Source organism: Podarcis pityusensis, assembly GCF_964106645.2.
Source record: "Podarcis pityusensis genome assembly, chromosome: 6".
NCBI lineage: Eukaryota > Metazoa > Chordata > Lepidosauria > Squamata > Lacertidae > Podarcis > Podarcis pityusensis.
The window spans coordinates 17685562-17706532 of NC_138030.1; the positions used below are offsets into that span (position 1 = coordinate 17685562).

At 43.3% G+C, this 20971-nt stretch overlaps 1 protein-coding gene across 3 annotated transcripts in view; it reads left to right on the forward strand.

Annotated features, from left to right (window-relative positions):
• The window catches only part of ATP9A (ATPase phospholipid transporting 9A (putative)), a 97262-nt gene that overhangs the window by 10395 nt on the left and 65896 nt on the right, over window positions 1-20971 (forward strand). For all 3 annotated transcript variants that reach the window (XM_081011074.1, XM_081011072.1, XM_081011073.1), the window contains exons 2-3: window positions 18369-18513; window positions 19210-19323. In XM_081011074.1, the coding sequence (XP_080867200.1) occupies window positions 18369-18513; window positions 19210-19323 (259 nt within the window). The remainder of the gene's footprint in view (window positions 1-18368; window positions 18514-19209; window positions 19324-20971) is intronic.

Consider the following 20971-nt stretch of genomic DNA (forward strand, 5'->3'; position numbering starts at 1 on the left):
GGCACCTTTATACAGTGGTACCTTGGGTTACAGATTCTTCAGCTTAAAGACACTTCAGGTTACAGACTCCGCTAACCCAGAAATAGTACCTACCTCAGGTTAAGAACAGTTTCAGGTTAAGAACAGACCTCCGGAACAAATTAAGTTCTTAACCTGAGGTACCACTGTATTTGGATCAGTGGGACTTCCCTTTGCTAAATGCAAGAAGCTAACCTGGCTGGATTAAACATGACATACTCAGGATAGTCAGAATGTGATCCGCAATATATTCAGTTTCCAAAATAATTCTGGTGAAGTCATGCCTCAGTTCTCCCGCCAAGAACAGAATGAGTGTTCTGCAGCTTTGCTGTAATGAAGGTTATCCATCTGAATATGAGTTAAGTGATCTTTGGGTGTTGGCACAGCCATTACACGCTACCAGAGTGGCTGGGGAAACCGATCCAGATGGGCAGGGTATAAATAATTAAAAAAAATTATTACGAGAGAGAGAGAGAAATAATATGATGACTATGCTGAAATCAAACGTTGCTTTATAGCAGGAAATGGATGAGTAATTTTGGCCTTTTGCTTTTAAAACAAATTAAAAGCGAAGGTAGGCTGGAACGATTAAAAATGGACGAAGGATCAGCCGGCCACCATTCTGGAGAGATAATGCTCTTTGATTGTAAAATATAAGCTGATGGAGAAGTTGGATGCATGTGTCAGGAACTCATTTAGCTGAATGAGCTCAGATGGTCTGTAGGAAATTTCTCAATATAGTGTTTAACTGAAAGGCTACATAGATGGGCGTCGGCAGGAGTTTCTTCATAAGTACCCCAAATAAATAACTAAACATAGTTAGCGTGCCTATTCATTCTGGTCCATCTCTTGACTGAGTGGTGGTCATACAGTGAGAAGCTTGTATTCCAGGTCTAACCCTGCATTGCTTCTCAGTGGGTATTCATCTTCTTATGTATAGATCTGACATCCAGACACTCTCTTTCCACCCACAGCTGAAATCCCGCTTTACTTTCCCTGGCTCCTGTCACCCCCTTCAGCACTTAATTAAGCACATTGCTGCTACAGTCAACTTTGCACACACCCTGCATTGCCCTAAAAACAAACAAGCCCACATCAACTCACCAGGATAACAATTGCATCTCAGGCTTGTCATATGTCATTCTGACTCATTCTTTCTCCCAGTAAAATGGGCATAATAATAATGAGCTACTTTGCATGGTTGATGAACCACAGCCCTGCCCCTACAATATTTGTATAATAATTGTGGACTTTATCTGTATTGGCATAGTATCATTTAAAATGTTTTCTGACTCAGGAGGGAGAGATGCTTTCTTTTGGTATGAAATAAGCCTCAGGTTAGAAAGATCATGAACTCCTGTCTTTGCGGCTACCTTTCATTTTTCAGTTGACACACAACTTCCCATTTGCAGCTAAACTAAAATCCTGGATATCTGTGCAGCAGCAGCAGCAATCACTTCCCCAGGGAAGACCAGCAGAAAAGGCTCAAAAACAAACTGGAGATGTTCCTGCTCCAGAGTTCAGAAAATGGGCATTTCACTATAGCCTTTAGTGGGCTTGATCTGCATTCCTACATTTCAACCATTGGTATGACTTCATTCATTGGCTAAAAGCATGGAAAAGTGGTTAGTTTCTCATAAAACAAATTAGGAGATGAATGCATGTACTTTTTGTCTCGCATCTCAGGTTCCCCACGTGCTAGGAACTTGATTTAAAAAAAAAAAAAAATGAATACTGGGAATCTTTAGGTTTATGGTTCACGTCATGGGCCACATGGTGCAAAGTGAGACAGTGTGGCAAGAGCAGGATCCTTCAGAGGAGGAGGAACCTGAAATTGGGGAAAGTTCAGATAGTGATGTTGAAGAGGCCATGCTCTGTAAGGGAGGGTGAGTTGGCCAGTTCCTCCTCTGCTTTCTGAGAACAAAGTTCAAAGGGTAGTCATCAAAGAGGCAGCTGGCCAATCAGTGGACATGGCTGAATTGGATGTGGTGGTGATGCACTTCCTGTTTTTTGGTGATATATAAGTGAGCACCCTATAGATCATGGGTAGGCAAACTAAGGTCCGGGGGCCGGATTAGGCCCAATTGCCTTCTAAATCCGGCCCGCAGATGGTCCAGGAATCAGCACGTTTTTACATGAGTAGAATGTGTCCTTTTACAGTCATACCTTGGGTTGAAGTCGCTTCAGGTTAAGCCTTTTCAGGTTGCACTGCGCGGTGACCCAGAAGTAGCAGAGTGTGTTACTTCTGGGTTTCACCGCTCACACATGCGCAGATGCTCAAAATGACGTCACACGCATGCATGAAAGTGGCGAATCGTGACCCGCGGATGCGCGGACGAGGGTTGCATTTGCTTCAGGATGCGAACGGGGCTCCGTAACGCATCCAGAGGTACCACTGTATTTAAAATGCATCTCTGGGTTATTTGTGGGGCATAGGAATTCGTTCATTTGTTTTTGTCAAGATATAGTCCAGCCCCCTCAAAGTCTGAGGGACAGTGGACCGACCCTCTGCTGAAAACGTTTGCTGACCCCTGCTATAGATTGTACCCAGAAAATATCAATCCCCCCCTTTAAGACAATATTTATATGACCAGGTAAAGAGAAAATTTGGTTCCCCACTAATTTTTCACTCAGCACACGAAAATAAACTGTAGAAAAGTAAGCAACGAAAATTATCGCCTCAAGGAAGAGAAAATCAGCCGAGCCTAAACATATTTATAGAAGTGTAATTTCCCCTCCCATGAAGCATTATTAAAGCTTGATTTCATAACTGTTGAGTGTGTCTAAATCTATGAACGCTTTTGGCTGTAATTCTCCAGGGCAGATCTTGTCAGCTACATTTGCTCATTTTGTTGGGAGTTGTTAAAGAAACCCTTCTGCTGCCTGGGTAGACGAAGGCCTTGTCAAAGGAGAGCATATTTCCATACCCTGCAACATGTCCCAGTGGAAAACCTGGACGTCCATCTTTCAGGACCTTGATCTCGTGCACTTTGCACAAAATGGAATGTCAGGACAGTTGAGGGGTATGTAATTCAGTTGGCAGATTGCCATAAACCCAAACTTTTAAACTAGAGATTACAATGGGCAGGGAATGTTTTTGAGACTGAGGGCCACATTGCCTCATGGACAGCTGGCTGAGGGCTGCATGCCAGTGGTGGATGGAGCCAGAGAGTTCCAGGGGCCAGAGAGAGAGAAGCTTGGAAAGCCGTATACACCCCTTGGGCTTGAGGTTGCCCACCCCTAAATAATAACTAGGGATTGGGAATTAATTGGTGTGACAGGTGGCAGTGTCAACCTAGGCCTCAGATCCAATGCATGATAAACTTCAGCCACTTTCTCCTATGAATCCTTGCACAAAGGGTGAGTTAGATGACCCTCTTCATGTGTACTGAAAGAATCTGGGGGAAACTGGTCAGGCTAGACCCATCCCTGTTCCATGCACACTGTAACCACAAACTTATCATCACCGTCACCGTCACCATCACCATCACCATCATACCTGCATGCTTCCCCATTTATCTGCCCTAAATTGTATTGTTTGTTCTGCCACCTGATTCTGCTGCATGTTTTCAGCAGCTCTCATTTATTTGTAAGGCTAAAGCAGGGGTAATAATACACACACACACACACACACACACACACACAGTTCCGTGGCTGTTCATACTGAGGAGGAGGGATAAAAGAGCCTTTTGTCCATTTCTTGCTTTGCATTGGCCAGCATGCAGGCAGAACCAGTATTGCTGGTTCTTCATCATGCTGTATTCAAATTGTTATCCCTGATAGAGGTTTCAGTTCCAAAGACCTACTCTTAACAATATTTGTGTTTAAAATGGGGGGGGGGGGAACTACTGCATTTCATTCTTCATAACTGAATGACCCGTATGAAAGCATAGATTCATTCTCAGTGGGCCTTTCAGTGACTATTTATGTCTACCTAAGCCAACATCCATCTAAAAATTATTAAAGATCCTTACAATAAATTCCAGCATTTATTTACTGAGGTGGGTGGACGTATTGTATCCACAGGAATAAACTGTGTCTTAATAGTTGCTATTATGCATTCCTGAAAGGTGCGGTTTGCCTTTCAACTTTAGTTTCTTCTTGGAAGGTAAAAGGCAACAGAATTCAGCCTCACAGCAGGGAAACAAGTTTTACACCCAGAGGCTGTAAAAGTGGGATTTACTTCTGAGTAAACAAGTTTAGGATTACATGCCACACCTGAGTTGAAGCCAGCCTATTGAAACTGTTGAAACCTAACTTAGGTATGTACCTAAATTTCTGAGGGTCTGCTCTGAATATACCTTAGTTGAATAACAGCCCCTATTTCCCTGAAAGCAAGTCCCATTGATTTCAGTGGGATTTATTTCTAAGTAAGCGTGAGTAGTTCAAAGTGCAAATAGATAGATAGGTACCACTCCGACAGGAAGGTAAACAGCGTTTCTGTGCGCTGCTCTGGTTCTCCAGAAGCGGCTTAGTCATGCTGGCCACATGACCCGGAAGCTGTACACTGGCTCCCTCGGCCAATAAAGCGAGATGAGCGCTACAACCCCAGAGTTGTCTGCGATGGGACCTAAAGGTCAGGGGTCCCTTTTTACCTTTAAGTGTGTGTAGGACTGTTGACCTAGGGTCAGCGCACACGGAGGTGGCCAGATGCAAAAGAGAATGGGGCTCTTGAACCTTTTAGTTGTGAAGAAGTGGGAATGTGAGCAGGTGTACCTTCGTCATGCAAGCTATACTTACTGAAATCCCTTCTTCTACACAATTCTTATAGATGTAAGAGCTCTGTCCTGCCTTGCATCAGACTACCTTATCCCACACATTCTATTTGGGAGACCTATCTCTATGTGCTGCTGCTTAATAATGTGCAAAAATCACCACTGACTTATCTTAGACATCTTTTGAACACCAGCAAGCCTTTGAAACAGGATCTTATTTTTACAAACTGATATTTACCGATGTTTTCATTTGTGCATTTATCAACATTATTGCAATGCTGTGTTTTTTAGGCCGTATGCAACCTTGCGGTCTTTCTCTGAAAGTGTGCTCTATGACTATTTAAACAAATAACACTGTAGCGTGGCTACAACAAATGCTTGTACGGCGCAGGTACACACATCAGGGGCTTCTCAGTGACCGCACCTGGAGGCAACTTGATTTTCCGGCCTGTGAAAAATGTGTCCAAAACAGCTCTGACAAACTCTTCCTTATTTCTAGGGAAGTCACCTGTTGCAGCAGCAAGAATGAAGGGTCTTGGTAATATTTATTGTGGCACAAGCCTTTTGTAGATAGACTCTGCTTTATGATACATGTACTTGCAAACCTGCATAACAGTTACAGAAAGAGAAATAGTTATCAGTAGTGTACACAGGGGTGGGAAAGACATTACATGTCTGTCACAGCATCAGGTCTAACATTTCTGTGGAGAGCCCAAATCATAACTGGGTAGCCATTTAGAACAGCAATACTGCTACCCCACCCCCCAAGCTATTGTGTGCTGATTTAACTCTCTTGGTGTGGCAAACGAATCCCCAGTTCTGATTGTGCAAATTGATTAGAATCATATTTGCTGATAAGGTCTAATACAGCAATTTCACTCTGGAATCTTGCATTTGAAGCCTTCTTGATGGTTACATGGTGGCTTTGGGGTCAGCAGCAGCGAGCAGAGCATCCTTGGAGAATGAAATGTTTTCTTGTTCCATCCTGAGTGTTGCCAGCTTCTAGGTCAACCTTCCCCCATGCCCTTCTCCTGTTTGCGCACAGTACAAACAGGGCACCCTCTTGGCAAGGGAATAACACAGTGCAAACCTGACAATTGAATGTTAAATGAATGGGAGGTTCACAAGAGCCATTTCCAATTTTTAACGCTAACTAAAATACATCTATTATAGAAAGCGTGCAGCAACATGGTTTGCCTTCAGGCATTATGATGATGGAAATGAAGATTATTGTAAATATTATATGTAATAAGCCAATTAACCCCAGAAAAAAATAAGCAATTCCAATATCAATGAAAATAATGAGGCCTGAATTCTGTTGGCAACTGAATGCCAATGCAGACATTAATTCTTCAGCTAGCATTGTTACATGTATCTCTTGTTTAAAAAAGAAAAAAGAAAAGAAAACCAGTTGGGCAGGAAGTACCTACTGGTGTGTAATTGTGCGTTCATAATTCTTTCTTCAGTCATTATACGATTATGACATTTGTGGTTAGCTGGAACTGCTAGATATTGCAGAATGGAGGCCTTTTGTAAGAAGACCTTCCGATTTTCCAATTTTGTGGTTTGGTGGAGCAATGCCAGTGGTCTGTTTCTCTCTCCCCCCCCCCCCCAACACACTCACTTTCTCACACAGGCACACTTTGGCCTCCCCCTCCCATCTTAGCTGCATTGGAATCTTGGGATCACCGGGAGCGTAGGCTTTAATCTGTGCTCACCCAATGATTCTGATCCAGTGGTCCTGAAATTGCATGGAAATGTATTTCTTTTCCCAATTGATGACTGATCAGCTGGGCAACAAGGAAAAGTGGGCAGGGCTCCCCAGAGCTTGGTGGCTACACTGAAAGCTGGCAGGGTGTGGGTAGTGTAGATGTGTCCTACAGCAATGTTCTTTCCCCATACAGTAACTTACATTAAGGACTCAGCTATACAGCTGCAAATGAAACATTTTCAGTGTGTTGTAAAGTGCAATATACAAATATGGCACTAGATGGCAACAATGAGCTATGCCAAATTCAATGTATTTTTCACAACTTTTTTTTAAAAAGCATTTTCACGGCATTTTTAATATGGGTGTAGATTCCACCTGTGTCTTTTAACGTGATTAGAGAGGCTATTTTGCACATCCTAATCATCACTGTTGATTGGGACAAACCCTTCCTTGTTCTCAACATCTTAACCTTAATCAGTCATAGAGGAAGGCCATTTTAAGCTCCATGGAAATGATTTGCAATGTACCAGTCAGCACTTGTGGAACTCCCTTCCTTATTGGTCCTCAGGTGCCAGTTGCTGTGCCAGACCTATGTTGCTTTCAGGAGAAGGAAAACTCTGATGGAGAAGGAAAACTCTGACCCGAAACCTCCTCTGCCTTGTGGGTATACCCATCCATGAGAAAGGCTTCGGGAGTAAACCCTCAGGAAAAATCTGTACCTGCTGCCTTGCGGGACCTTTTTGGGAGAAGAAAAGGCTATGGAGTAAACCCTACACATATCTGAAGTGGAGTCCCTAAGATGGTTGGATGGGGCTTTGTATGCCTCCTTCCAGCAACTCCTGCAACCAAACTGGTGCTAAACATACAGTGGTACCTCGGGTTACAAACGCTTCAGGTTACACACTCTGTTAATAGTGCTTCAGGTTAAGAACTTTGCTTCAGGATAAGAACAGAAATTGGGCTCCGGTGGCGCGGCAGCAGCAGGAGGCCCCATTAGCTAAAGTGGTGCTTCAGGTTAAGAACAGTTTCAGGTTAAGTACGGACCTCCGGAAAGAATTAAGTACCGTACTTAACCCGAGGTACCACTGTATTGCTCTGCTTTCCTTTGGGCCACATCAGCAAGACCGAAAGGGGCGTTGCTGGGCAGCACAGAATCTCCATACACACTGCCCACGCTTGTGCCCCATAGAAGTCAGTTCAGTGCTGCTAATGCAACAAAAACAACATAGGAGGCAGAAGTTACGAGTTACCAGTCTCCACAGACACAGCAGGCACTGTGATTCTCCAGCGGCTTGACTTCCCCCTTGGAGGCACACTCTCTCAAGGCAGACAGATGCCAACAACAACAATGTTGTGTTTGGTTCTTGAATGCAAAGAAGTAATCCCTAGATCAGAATCTGGCAACCCTTCTCATCCTTGTAAGCCGGGGGTAGGCAACATGGTGCCGTCCATATGTTTTCTCCTACAGTTCCCATCAGCCTCAGCCAGTATGGTCGATGGTCAGGGATGATAGGAGTTTCGCTCCAAAGTACCGTATCTGGAGGGCACCTTCGCATTGAGTAGGAGGTTGGACGAAATGACATGATTTTATGATCCAATGAAAACCACAGCTTCTCTTGACATCCCTTGGAGAGATCCTCTTTGAGAACCAAAAGCTGAGAGTCAGTACCAAATCTAAATATTAGGATTTTACCTATTGGCTTTCATTAAATATTCCCCACTGAAATATTTAGCCTTAAAAATATTGACCTGGCATGGAAATCATCTTGTGTTTGTTCTCAGTAGGGTGCCTGAAAAATACCCGCTCATGAAAGTTAATCTTTCCGCTGCCTGTTGAGTATTCTGATTTAAGCAAAGCTAACATTTCCTAACTCATTCCTTCTAACTGGATTTTTCCAGATGTTGCTTTCCTTTTTGGAGGGTGGAATTCTAAAAGCATTTCCTTAGCAGATAAGATTTCTTTTATTCTTATTTGCAGGCACTGAGGTGGAAAGCAAGAAATGTGATACTCTTTTCTTTTCTTTTTTGAAAAATAAGATGAAACTACCTTCCCTATTGTTTGCCATTCCCCAAAGTGTTTCCTGTTCTACCTGTTGAAAGCGCTGAGCTCTTTCTTAAACAGAGCTTAGTTTGCTTCTAATCAGCAAGTTATTTGCTTACCTAAATCAGTGCAACAGACAAGCCTCATTATTCTTGGTAGACTGGTAGATATTTAACCTGTGTGTGTGAGCCATTGCATGTGTTATTTTTTTCCCAGCTTTTCCCACCCGTGGCCAGTGTGTCTCTGACATGAACCAATATTTCAAAATGTCAATGGAGAACAATGCACGAACCTTATTAATCTGATATTGTGGTTAAATAGACCCAGCTAAGACATAGGCTTTGTTTCTAGAATAAGTTAATTTAAGAAAGTTCAAGGAAGGAAAGTTTGCCACATCTTCCTTTGCCCTACACGACACCTGCAACCCCAAAAGGCAAGGAGGCTGCTGGGGTTTGGGCTCCAAATCCAGTTTGGGGAGATTGACCCTCTAATGTTAATTCCAAAGAGTTATTGCAAACCCATGATTCTCATGTACTTTTTTTTCCAGCTTGGCTCCTCCTTGAGGCATGAATTTAAAAATGCAGTATCTAAATCTGTTGCAGCAACACAGTGTAATCAAATGCTTAAATGAAAGTTTTCATCATGGATATATTAAAATCTGTCGTCTCCTGAATAGGAAATTCAGGAGTGATCAGGTAGTAGGCACCAACGTTCCTGATACATTAAAGCAAAAAGAAAGAAAAAGGAAAAGAAACAAAAAAAATGGTTGCTGACTGCTAAAAAAAAAAATTCTGAGCATGCTTAGTTTTGTATTTTAAATAACACTATGATAACTACAAGGAATAAAATTGTTGGTGTATGCACACCACAAATATAAATCCACTTCTGCTGTTTTGGCTTGGTCACTGTTGTTGTTGTTGTTGTTGCATATGCCACCCATCAGCCCCAGCCACTCTGGACAGCTTCCAGAAATAAATAAATAACCATCAAACATCAAAAACTTCCCTATACAGTGGTACCTCGGTTTACAGACGCGTCAGGTTACAGACTCCTCTAACCCAGAAATAGTACCTTGGGTTAAGAACTTTGCTTCAGGATGAGAACAGAAATCGCGTGGCAGCCACGTGGCGGCAGCAGGAGGCCCTATTAGCTAAAGTGGCACCTCAGGTTAAGAACAGTTTCAGGTTAAGAACGGACCTCCGGAACGATTTAACTTCTTAACCTGAGGTACCACTGTACAGGACTGCTCTCAGACTTCACTGTAGTTTGGTTTGTTTCTGTTGTTAAGAGACTCCCTTCCCAGCACCTTCACAGGGCTGCAGTCCCCAAGGGGTAGTCTTGAGGTGTTTGCTTCTGCTGCCCTGATAAAATGAGTACCTGCATCCATGCACGTGTCTGGCTTGTTGATTATAAAATGTACTTAAATATAGGAACAAAGAAAAGGCAAGTGGCAGTTGCTGCAGAGTCTGGAATGCTCAAGGTGACTAGCTGCTGACTCCAGCACTGTTTGTGCCCATCAGCTGCCATCTGGCTTATAGTTTCAGGGGAACCCTGCGTTGTGGGGCCCTGCACCTCTGTATGTGAAAGCCCTCTGTATGTCAGGTACCTACATGTTAGGGGAGACTTTGACCACACAGTCCCTTCATACCACTCAAGGTGTACCCAAGTTTCACCAACTTAAAATAAGTTTTGTTTGTTTCAGTGGTATCCCCCCCGCCCCGGGAGTGTTTACAGTTGCAGCCCTACTACTACTACTACTAATAATAATAATAACAATTTTTTATTTATACCCTGCCCTCCCCGGCCAGAGCAAGGCTCAGGGTGGCTAAAACCAGTAAAATTACAATAAAAACATAATGGGGGGGGGACCCAATTTAAAATACGGGTTAGCAACTGGGCAGGGCTCCTTTGTATGTGCTGGTATGCTCAAGGGATTATGGCTGCCCTGTATCAAACCTTCCCCATTTTGTAGTCCTTCCTTCATGGAGTAAAATAAAAGTGGAACAGTGCTGATCCGATGTATGGTTGATTTTCTATGAATTTATAACAGAAGCGTAGCGTATGTAGTGTGTGTGTGTGTGTGAGAGAGAGAGAGAGAGAGAGAGAGAGAGAGAAGTTTGTACAAACTGAATGATTGGGGGGGGGGTGTTTCCTGCGACAGGGTTAAAATACAATTTAAAATGCAGCCTCATTTTAATAGTAGGCCATAGATCAATATAGGCATAACCAGGATTTTTGTTGGGGGGCGGGGAGCAGGACTTTGTTAGAGGGGGCAGAACCGTGATTGGTCACTTAGTTAAGTATTTCTATTGCTTTACTTGATCTATGGGACAGCTGCCCCTGCCCCCCCCCGGCTATGCCCATAGCCCTACATCTTTTTACTTGTCGTTTCCCTACATCCTGATTCTTCATGTTTGCCTAAACCCAGTGAAATAAATGTGTTTTGTTAGAACACACCTAGATTTGCATAGGATCAGGTCGCAAAGGACGTTGCTGGCAATTGAGCAGAAATATTCTCTGCAGGAGCTGAGCTGGGGGGACCAATTCTGCCCCAGATGCTCACCAAACTGCAGAGGCGCAAGACAGGAGCAGATGGGAAACAAATCAAGCTTTGGAGAAACAAGCCATTGCATGTTTGCTCAGCTGTAAGATGACTCATGGTTTGTTGAACAAACCATGCTTAAAATAAGCCATAACTTTTGTGTTATGTGTGAATGCAGTCAGAGATTGGCCCAAGATCACCCATGGCTGAATCTCTGTGCTTCTACTGCTACATTCTAACCATTGCATCACATTGATGTGTATTATGAACCTTTGCAGCCTGACTGTTTGTACCCATTTACTCAGAATTAGTCCTTACTGAGTTCTTTGGGGATTGCTCTAAGAGCCAGGGCAGAAGGGCTGAAGTTTGTTGTTGTTTAGTCGTTTAGTCGTGTCCGACTCTTCATGACCCCATGGACCAGAGCACGCCAGGCACTCCTGTCTCCCACTGCCTCCCGCAGTTTGGTCAAACTCATGCTGGTAGCTTCGCGAACACTATCCAACCATCTCGTCCTCTGTCGTCCCCTTCTCCTTGTGCCCTCCATCTTTCCCAACATCAGGGTCTTTTCCAGGGAGTCTTCTCTTCTCATGAGGTGGCCAAAGTATTGGAGCCTCAGCTTCAGGATCAGAAGCTTTCGTGTGCATGCACACTTCTTCAGATACCCAGATACACAGGGAAGCTTATACCCAGAACAAACTTAGTTGGTCTCTAAGGTGCTACTGGACAATTTTTTAATTCATTTTGACTGTGTCAGACCAACACGGCTACCTACCTGAATCTGGAGGACGACACAGTTAGTCTGTGTAGGACTGCAATCTTACAGTCTGATCCTATCTTTGTTATCTTGGAAGTTAGTTCTACTTATTTTAATTTCCTCCAAAGCGTGATAGGATTGAAGCCTTCTGTGTTCAGGATTGCACACTTGTATTTAAAAACAAAACCCTACAACTGGTTTCTACACACATGCACTCACAGTAAGTTTCTTGTAGTTAAATGAAACTTCCTTCTTGGGCTATCAGCATTGTAGCCTGACCCTATGCATGTTTACTCTCAAGTAAGCATATGTAGGATTACAGCCATGCAGCCAGCCCTACATATATGTACTCAGGCAAAAGTTATATGAGGGATTTACTTCCATTTTCCAGCTCTAGTTTTATTTGTTTTTACTTTCATCATGATTGATGTGACGAGAGTGACAGGGAACATTGACTTTACGATCAAGGGGAGGTGCCTCAGCCTACCACTTTCTGGATCGTACAGCTTTGGCAAGTTAAACAAAATGCAATTAAGCCTCAGACATGAACTGCTTGAGAGTTTCGCTTCATTGCTCTGTATCCCAAGCCTTTGCAAAACCAGCCCATTACGGAAGAGATTTGTTTCAATCATTAAACTGCATGTGCTGTAAGGGTGCTGCAGTGTACGCAATGGTTTATTTATTTATTTATTTATTTATTATTGTTGTTTGCGTATTATTAGTTATTGAATTTATATACCACCCTATACCCGGAGGCGTCAGGGCGGTTCACAGAACAAAATCAAAAATATAAAACCACAAAATATATAATCAAAATACAAACAACAACCCAATACCCCCCCCAAAAAACCCCCCACATTTTAAAAGGGCAGTGTTGACTAAAGGCAGTTGCTTGGTGACAAAGTGCAAGTGCATACTCTGAGATTGTATACAGACCTGTACTTAACTATCATATTCAGATCAAATAAGCAGTGACTGTGAACCCAAGTTACAACATAGAAAGTTGCTCTGGCAGTTCAGTTAAAACTTTATCATTTAATTTCCAGGTCACTTTTTGAAAGTGTTCAGAGCAGCTTACATAAGGCCCAGATGGATCAGCCAGACCAGTGGCTTGCTGTGTTCATCTGATAAAACAAAATGTACACTACAATCCTATGCATGTCTACTCAGAAGTAAGCCCCAAGGAATTCCACAGGGCTTATTCCCACTTTTGCAGTGTGCAAATGGCTGAATTCTTTCTCAGGATGGGAGAGTTAAGGACAAGAATGGAAATTAAAATGTGGGAGAGGATAAAGTTCTGGACAGAACGGGGTGCTAATCTTTGGGTTGAGGCAAAAAGTATTGGAACAGACTGTTGATGAGAGTTTCCCTTAGGTCTCTTATGAAGTAAGAGGTTCTTTGCTGGGCTCATCCAAGTGGTGACGCGAGGAGTTCAATATATCTGTTGATAAAGAAAAGTTTTTATTGCCTTCTCAAGCTTCACCTGTGTTGCAATAATACCCTGCAGGCTATGTGAGCAAAACATTGTAAAAAGAAGGGTGGAGCCCTGAGCGTTAAGCACATGTACTTTGCTTGTGTCCTTAAGACTGGTGAAGGTGGTTTGGATCTGCAGCCTTATACTTTTGGCCATAGCAAGATTAATAGAATCAGGGTTAACATCCAGAACCCATTACAGTGGTACCTCGGGTTAAGTACTTAATTTGTTCCGGAGCGCCGTACTTAACCTGAAACTGTTCTTAACCTGAAGCACCACTTTAGCTAATGGGGCCTTCTGTTGCTTCCTCGCTGTTCTCATCCTGAAGCAAAGTACTTAACCCGAGGTACTATTTCTGGGTTAGCGGAGTCTGTAACCTGAAGCATATGTAACCTGAAGTGTATGTAACCCAAGGTACCACTGTATCTGACAACCATTCAATAAGGGAAGGCTTGTAGCTGAGATGTAGAGCATCTTAAAGGGTAAAGGGACCCCTGACCATTAGGTCCAGTCGTGGACGACTCTGGGGTTGCGGCGCTCTTCTCACTTTATTAGCCGAAGGAGCCAGCATACAGCTTCTGGGTCATGTGGCCAGCATGACTAAGCCGCTTCTGGCGAACCAGAGCAGGGCACGGAAACGCCATTTACCTTCCCGCCAGAGCAGTACCTATTTATCTACTTCCACATTGATGTGCTTTCGAACTGCTAGGTTGGCAGCAGCTTACTTGCATGCAGAAAATCCCAGATTTGATCCTTGGCATCATGGGCTATAGCCAGCGGGGTGGGAAGCGGGGCAGCTCCCCCCTCCAATCAAGTAAATAAATAAAAACACTTAACTAAAAGTAGAAAACAATTGGAATATTTGAAATCAAAATGCTCACTGAGGTCACATGGATGCATTATAGTGACACAACTGGCATCCCGACTGTCGTTGAGACATTTTGTTCCGAATCTGCTAGACAGAGCCAGACAGAGGATGAGGGCAGGTGGGTGTCCTGTTCCTCCACAACATAAATCCTGGCTACGCCCATGCTTGGCATCTCCAGGTAGGGCTCAGGGAGACCCCGGTCTGAAATATCCGGAGCCTCTGCCAGGCAGAGCTTGTTGAACTAGTATTCTGACATGATGAAAGGTAGCTTTCTTTGTTCCTATGGTCTAAAATTTAGTGGACTAGGGTCCATTTCATCAAAGCATGAAGTACTGCAGCAGCAGCAGCAAGTGGCTGGGAATGTTAGCAGTGAGGTCAGAGGGAAATGAAACCCAAGAGAAAATATTGATTCTTGGTACAAGTATAACCTGCCTTCCTTTATTTAGCTAACTAACAACCCCGTGAGGCAGGCTTAGATAGGCATGGTTTGCCCAAGGTCATCCAGTGAGCTTTATAGCTGAGTAGGGATTCAACCCAAACCAGCAGTTCTCAACCTGTGGGTCCCCAGATGTTGTTGGACTACAACTCCCATCATCCCTGAGCTCTGGCCTTGCTAGCTAGGGGTGATGGGAGTTGTAGTTCAACAACATCTGGGGACCCACAGGTTGAGAAAGTCTGACCCAAACACTCTAATGTGGGAAATGTTTGGGGCTCCCATCATGGGAGTTGCTGAACTACAACTCCCATCGTCCAGTTCCTGAACAACAACTCCTATCACGCCTGGGCATTGGCCATGATTGCTAGGGCTGATGGGAGTTGTAGTTCAGCAGCAACTTGTGGGTCAAAGGTTCCCATTGCTGCTCCTCTTTCTACTCTGGAGGACGTAGCAGCTTTCTGAAAGGCTGGAGAAATAAGCCTGTGCTTATTTAACACTGGGTTAAATGGGTAGCATCCTTATTCAGAACTGAGGCAACAGCTACTGCAGGCAGACAGGAACTACAGTTGCCAAGCTGACCAGGTAAAAATAAGCACCTCACCTCACTTATGCCTTTTTCATCAATTTCAGCTCCAGAAATCAACCTGGGATTTTTCACAATGTGCAGATTAAGATCAGCTGCTGATGTCTGTGATTAAACAGACCCTGCTACAGAGGCCAGGGGAAAAACTGACAACCCTAATAGGGACAATGGAATCCAGTAGAATGCCAATAATGTTATTTTAGAAAAGTGTCTCCCCAGTTGCAGTGGGGGCTTACTCCCCAAATAATGTGTTTAGGACTGAAGTCTTAAGGCAATGGGGCTAAACAAATACCTCTCAACACAGACACACAGGAACAAACATTTAATCAGCCTTTGCTCAAAGAGTGGTTGGATGTGGCCATTGGCAGTTTCTGGCACCTGATTAACAACCAGGAAGGTAGTCTCTGATTGGATTCAGGGTATTTAAGAGGAGAAGCAAGCAGCTAATTACATTTTTAAAACCCCAAAACTAAGCAGCTGCTTTCCGTGCCTATCAGTAGTTTAGGCCTCTTCTGGGATTACTGGGCAGCGAAGGCTATGAAGGAATGGAGAGAATTTGCCTAAGAGCTAAGTTCAGGTGAATTCCTGGATGAATGTTGGAGTGTGCTTGTGCTTCCGGGATCACAAGGGGAGGCTAGGGTGTGGCTTACATGCTCTGCATCAAGTTCATTTTTCACAGTTGTGTGACTGTATTTCCAGACTCTCCAAGTGTCCCTATTTTCCAGGGATGTCCCTGATTTTTAGAAGCTGTCCCGGTTTCTGATTTTATCCCGGAATGTCCCACTTTTCCTTAGGATGTCCCTATTTTCACTGGAGAAATGTTGGAGGGTATGGAGTTATCCAATCCCTGAGCCATCTGAAGGCAATCCTGTATAGGGAAGTGGTTTCTTTAAAAAATGTTTAATGTTTTCTTATTTTTTATGTATGTTGGAAGCTGCCCAGTGTGTCTGGGGTAAACCAGTAAGATGTGTGAGGTATAAATAGTAAATTATCATTATGGAATGGGAAGTCCCTATTTTCACCAGAAAAATGTTGGAGGGTATGTATTTCAGTTATGGTAATAGCAGACCCCCAACATTTGATTGCTTATACCCTATCTGTAATTGTCTATATTCTATTAATTGGGGGCAAAGTATATTCTGTGATCATGCTGTGCAGGTGTAACAATCTTGGCTGTGTGTAGTTTTAGGGTTTGTTTGTTGTTTAAGCAAGTTTGTTGTCCTCAAGGAAGGTCATGGGATGGAGCCTCTCATAATTTTTATAGTACAGTGGTACCTCGGGTTAAGTACTTAATTCGTTCCGGTGGTCCGTTCTTAACCTGAAACTGTTCTTAACCTGAAGCACCACCTTAGCTAATGGGGCCTCCTCCTGCCACTGCGCAGCCGGAGAACAATTTCTGTTCTTAACCTGAAGCACTATTTCTGGGTTAGCGGAGTCTGTAACCTGAAGCGTATATAACCTGAAGCGTATGTAATCTGAGGTACCACTGTAATAATTTTATTATTTGTATCCCATCCATCTGACTGTGTTGCCCCAGCCACACTGGATGTCTCTCAGAGGGTGCAAAGTTTAATGGCTGGAGCCCTGAGGCCCTATCCATTTCATGTCTCCTTTTCCTCTTTACAGAGAACTGTTATGGGGCCACACTTCCTTTATGAGGCTGACCTCTCTGTGCCATCATCCTAAAATGGTGTGGAAAGAGTTCCTGCTTTGTCGCAATGCTGGATTTGCATGTAGATTTAGAATGTGGGGTCCGGTTCTATTGTTCTTTAATGCTAGTGTTTGATTAGTGCTCCTGTTCATGGACCTTTGTATGTATGGCACTACATACAAGGATATGTTCATGATACGTTTCAAAGCAGTACTTGAAATTCAGCAGGTGCATTTTGCACCTGCCTCTTGGCCACTTATGACCAAGTGAAGATGCCCAGGCGCCAGGATGGTGCCTGATGTCTCCACCATCTGGAGATGCATGCCTGGGAATTCTTGGATCTTGCCTCTTTTCACACACTAACAACACATCTTGTAGAATTCTATCTGTGATATTTTATTTGCACGATCAGGGAGAATTTCAGGAACCCCAAAATTGCATTGAAAAATACGACTTTTGAGCCACCTGACCCCAAAATGGCAACTAGACATTCCGTTTTGGCGACAGTAACCCTGGTGTAGGAGCCATTTGGTGCCTAGCGATTGTCTTAAGGCTATGAGACAACTTCCTGAGCTCCGGGGAAGAGGAATTGATTGTTGAAGCGCTCTGTAAACTGTAGCTCTGTGAGAGGAATAGGAATCGCTGAACAATTCTCAGCACACTTAACCAAACTACAGCTCCCAGAATTCTTTGGGGAAAGCCATGACTATTTAAAGTGATATCATAGTGCGAATGGTGTGAATGCAGCCTTGGTCTGTATGACTCAGACTGCCCTTTCCTAGTATGTACTGTGGTACCTTGGTTCTCAAACTTAATCCAAAACCAAAGCATTCAAAAAACCAAGGCACACTTTCCCATAGAAAGTAATGCAAAACAGATTAATTCATTCCAGACTTTTAAAAACAACCCCTAAAACAGAATTTTAACATGGATTTTACTATCTAATGACACCATTAATCCATAAAATGAAACAATAATCAATGTAATGTACTACAAAATAAGACAGTATTTTAGATGATAAAAAATAAGTTTTTTTTCCTTACCTTTGCTGATGATAGTCATTGTTTGGATGGGGGGCTTTTATCCATTTCCGCAGTCACACAATCAGTCAGTCAGTCAGTAGCTAAACTGGGTTCCACACAGTCACAAAAACAATTTAACTGAAAAAGCCTCAGAAACAAAAACGCAAAATAAATGTTCGAAATGTTCGAAATCCAAGGCGCAGCTTCTGATTGCCCCAGAAACAATAGCCGACAGCCGGATTGGATGTTCGGCTTCCGAAAACCGTTCAAAAACTGGTACACTTGCTTCTGGGTTTTCGGCATTTGGGACCCAAGGCATTTGAGTACCAAGGTGTTTGAGAACCAAGGTACCACTGTAAGTTGCAACAACATCCATTGTACTGACCACTCCTGGAAAAGGTCATTGTCTTCTTGGCATCCTGTGGGCTTCCTGTTTGGCCATTGTTGAAAATGGAATCCTAGACCGTATGGGCCCAAGGACTGATCAAACAGGGCTCTTATGGTAGCTGTCCTCAATGCAATACATTTTTAAAACTTCCCCCACCTCCTACAGATGTTGCGAGTGCCTAAGATGTTGTGGAAGAAGAGACCCAAGGCCTCGGACGGTTTGGCTTGGCCATCCAGAAAAGAGGGACCAGCGATACCCACGCAATGTGATCAACAACCAGAAGTACAACTTTTTCACTTTCCTACCAGGGGTATGTATTCCATGTTGAAAAACCGTGTGCTTTCCTCTTCTATTGGTATTTGAGGGTTGAGTGCCAGTGGTTTATTTGGAGTGGGCAATCAAGACAGCTGTAACCTGGATTGGCTCAATCTACTCTTCTGCATTTAAGTGAAGCTTAATTTTGCTTCTCCCTGTCTGTGCACCAATAAGCCATCCTGTTGCCTACAGTAGTGAAGAAGTCACTGAGGAATTTCCCAGTCCAACACAACTGAATGGAGGGAAGAGAAGGGGCTGAAATTGTGACTTTTCCCATTTCAGTCCTCTTTCCCTGTGATATATGTATCAATGGACACACTGTCCTTTCCGTATAGATGCAGCGTTTAAACTGTGCTATAATGGGGAAAATAGAGGGGGGAGCCACAGTTGACTCCATATCTTTAATGTCCTGGAATGTGTTGGAGTTTGCATTTTTTTTCTTAAAGCTTTCCTGGTTAGCTGAATTCCTAAAATGTTGCTAGATGCCTTGGAACAGCCTTCAACTTGGTATCCTCCAAATATTTTGAACTACAACTCCCATCAGCTCCATCCAGTTGATGGGAGTTGTAGTCCAGAACTTTGGGAGGGCACCGGGTTGCGAAAAGCTGTCTTAAACATTTCCATGGTGAGGCGTGTTAACCTTAGATGTGCTGCTACAAATGCCTTTCTTGTTCCTCACTCTGTTTCTTAGGTGCTGTTCAACCAATTCAAGTACTTCTTCAACCTCTACTTCTTGTTTCTGGCCTGTTCTCAATTTGTTCCTGAAATGAGGCTCGGTGCTCTTTACACGTATTGGGTTCCTTTGGTAGGTAGTATCGAGTTTATTTATTCAAGAAAAGTTTCAGTGTTTGAATACAAGATGTCCTTTGTTACCTTATCTCAGAGATCCAAGTGGTGCCGTAACTTAAAATGGTTTTTGTTAGCTTGTTTTATGAAGCCTGTCCTTTATGTGTTTGGGAATTGTAGCTGCCGAAAGTGATTTAATAAAGGTTTGCTATTCAAAATTGGGACCTTCAGCGGTCTAAGGAAATGCACGAGGGATATTTGATCCAAAAAGGTAATTTATCCCATAAATCAGCCATTCTAGGAGTACAGCTAAGGGAGATTCCCTTGGGTTAACCCTGGGAAGACTAAGACATCATGTGAACGTTCCACCAGTTAATCCCGCAACAATTAACTATACAGGTGAAACTCAGAAAATTAGAATATCGTGGAAAAGTTCATTTATTTCAGTAATTCAACTTAAAAGGTGACATGGCTCCCCAAATATCTTTTCTGATGAGAGCAGCTTTTGCATCTCGTTTGGAAACCAAGGACCCAGAATCTGGAGGAAGAATGGGGAGGGACACAATGCCAGATGCTTGAAGTTCAGTGTGAAGTTTCCACAGTCTGTGTTGATTTGGGGAGCCATGTCATCAGCTGGTGTTTGTCCACTGTGCTTCATTGAGTCCAGGGTCAACGCAGCCGTCTGCCAGGAGATTTTGGAGCACATCATGCTTTCCCCCCGCAGATGAGCTTTATGGGGATGCTGACTTCATTTTCCAGCAGGACCTTGGCACCTGCCCACACTGCCCAAAGTACCAAAACCTGGTTCAATGCCCATGGGATTACTGTGCTTGATTGGCCAGCAAACTCGCCTGACCTGAACCCCATAGAGAATCTATGGGGCATTGCCAAGAGACAGATGAGAGACATGAGACCGAGCAATGCAGAAGAGCTGAAGGCTGTTATTGAAGCATCCTGGTCTTCCATAACACCTCAGCAGTGCCACAGGCTGATAGCATCCATGCCACGCCGCATTGAGGCAGTAATTGATGCAAAAAGGGCCCAAACCAAGCACTGAGTACATATGCATGCTTCTACTTCTCAGAGGTCCAATATTGCTCTATTTGCAGTCCTTGTTTTGCTAATTTCATTTAACATTCTAATTTTCTGGGATTGTTAATTTGGGGCTTTCATCAGCTGTGCTCCATGACCAATCATAACAAATAAAGGCTTGACATATCTTGCTTTGCATGTCATGAGTCTATCTCATATATTAGTTTCACCTTTTAAGTTGAATTACTGAAATAAATGAACTTTTCCATGATATTCTAATTTTCTGAGTTTCACCTGTATATTATTTGGCTAGTGTTTCAGACATTTTGTATGTTGGGTTCAGAATTAAGCTTGTACACCGTATTAAACCAAATGATCTAGAGCTAGGGGTGAGCAGTATGGTAGCCAAGTTTGTGGATGATGCCAAATCATTCAAGGCGACGAAAATAAAGTGGGATTTCAAGGAGCTCCAAAAGGAGTCCAAACTGGATGAATGGGTAGTAAAATGGCAAATGCAATTCAATGTAAGCATGTGTAAAGCCAGTGGAAAAAAAATATTTAAAAATCCTAACTTCGTATATATGCCCATGGTGGTCTGAACTGGCGGTCACTAACCATGAACAAAACTGTGGGGT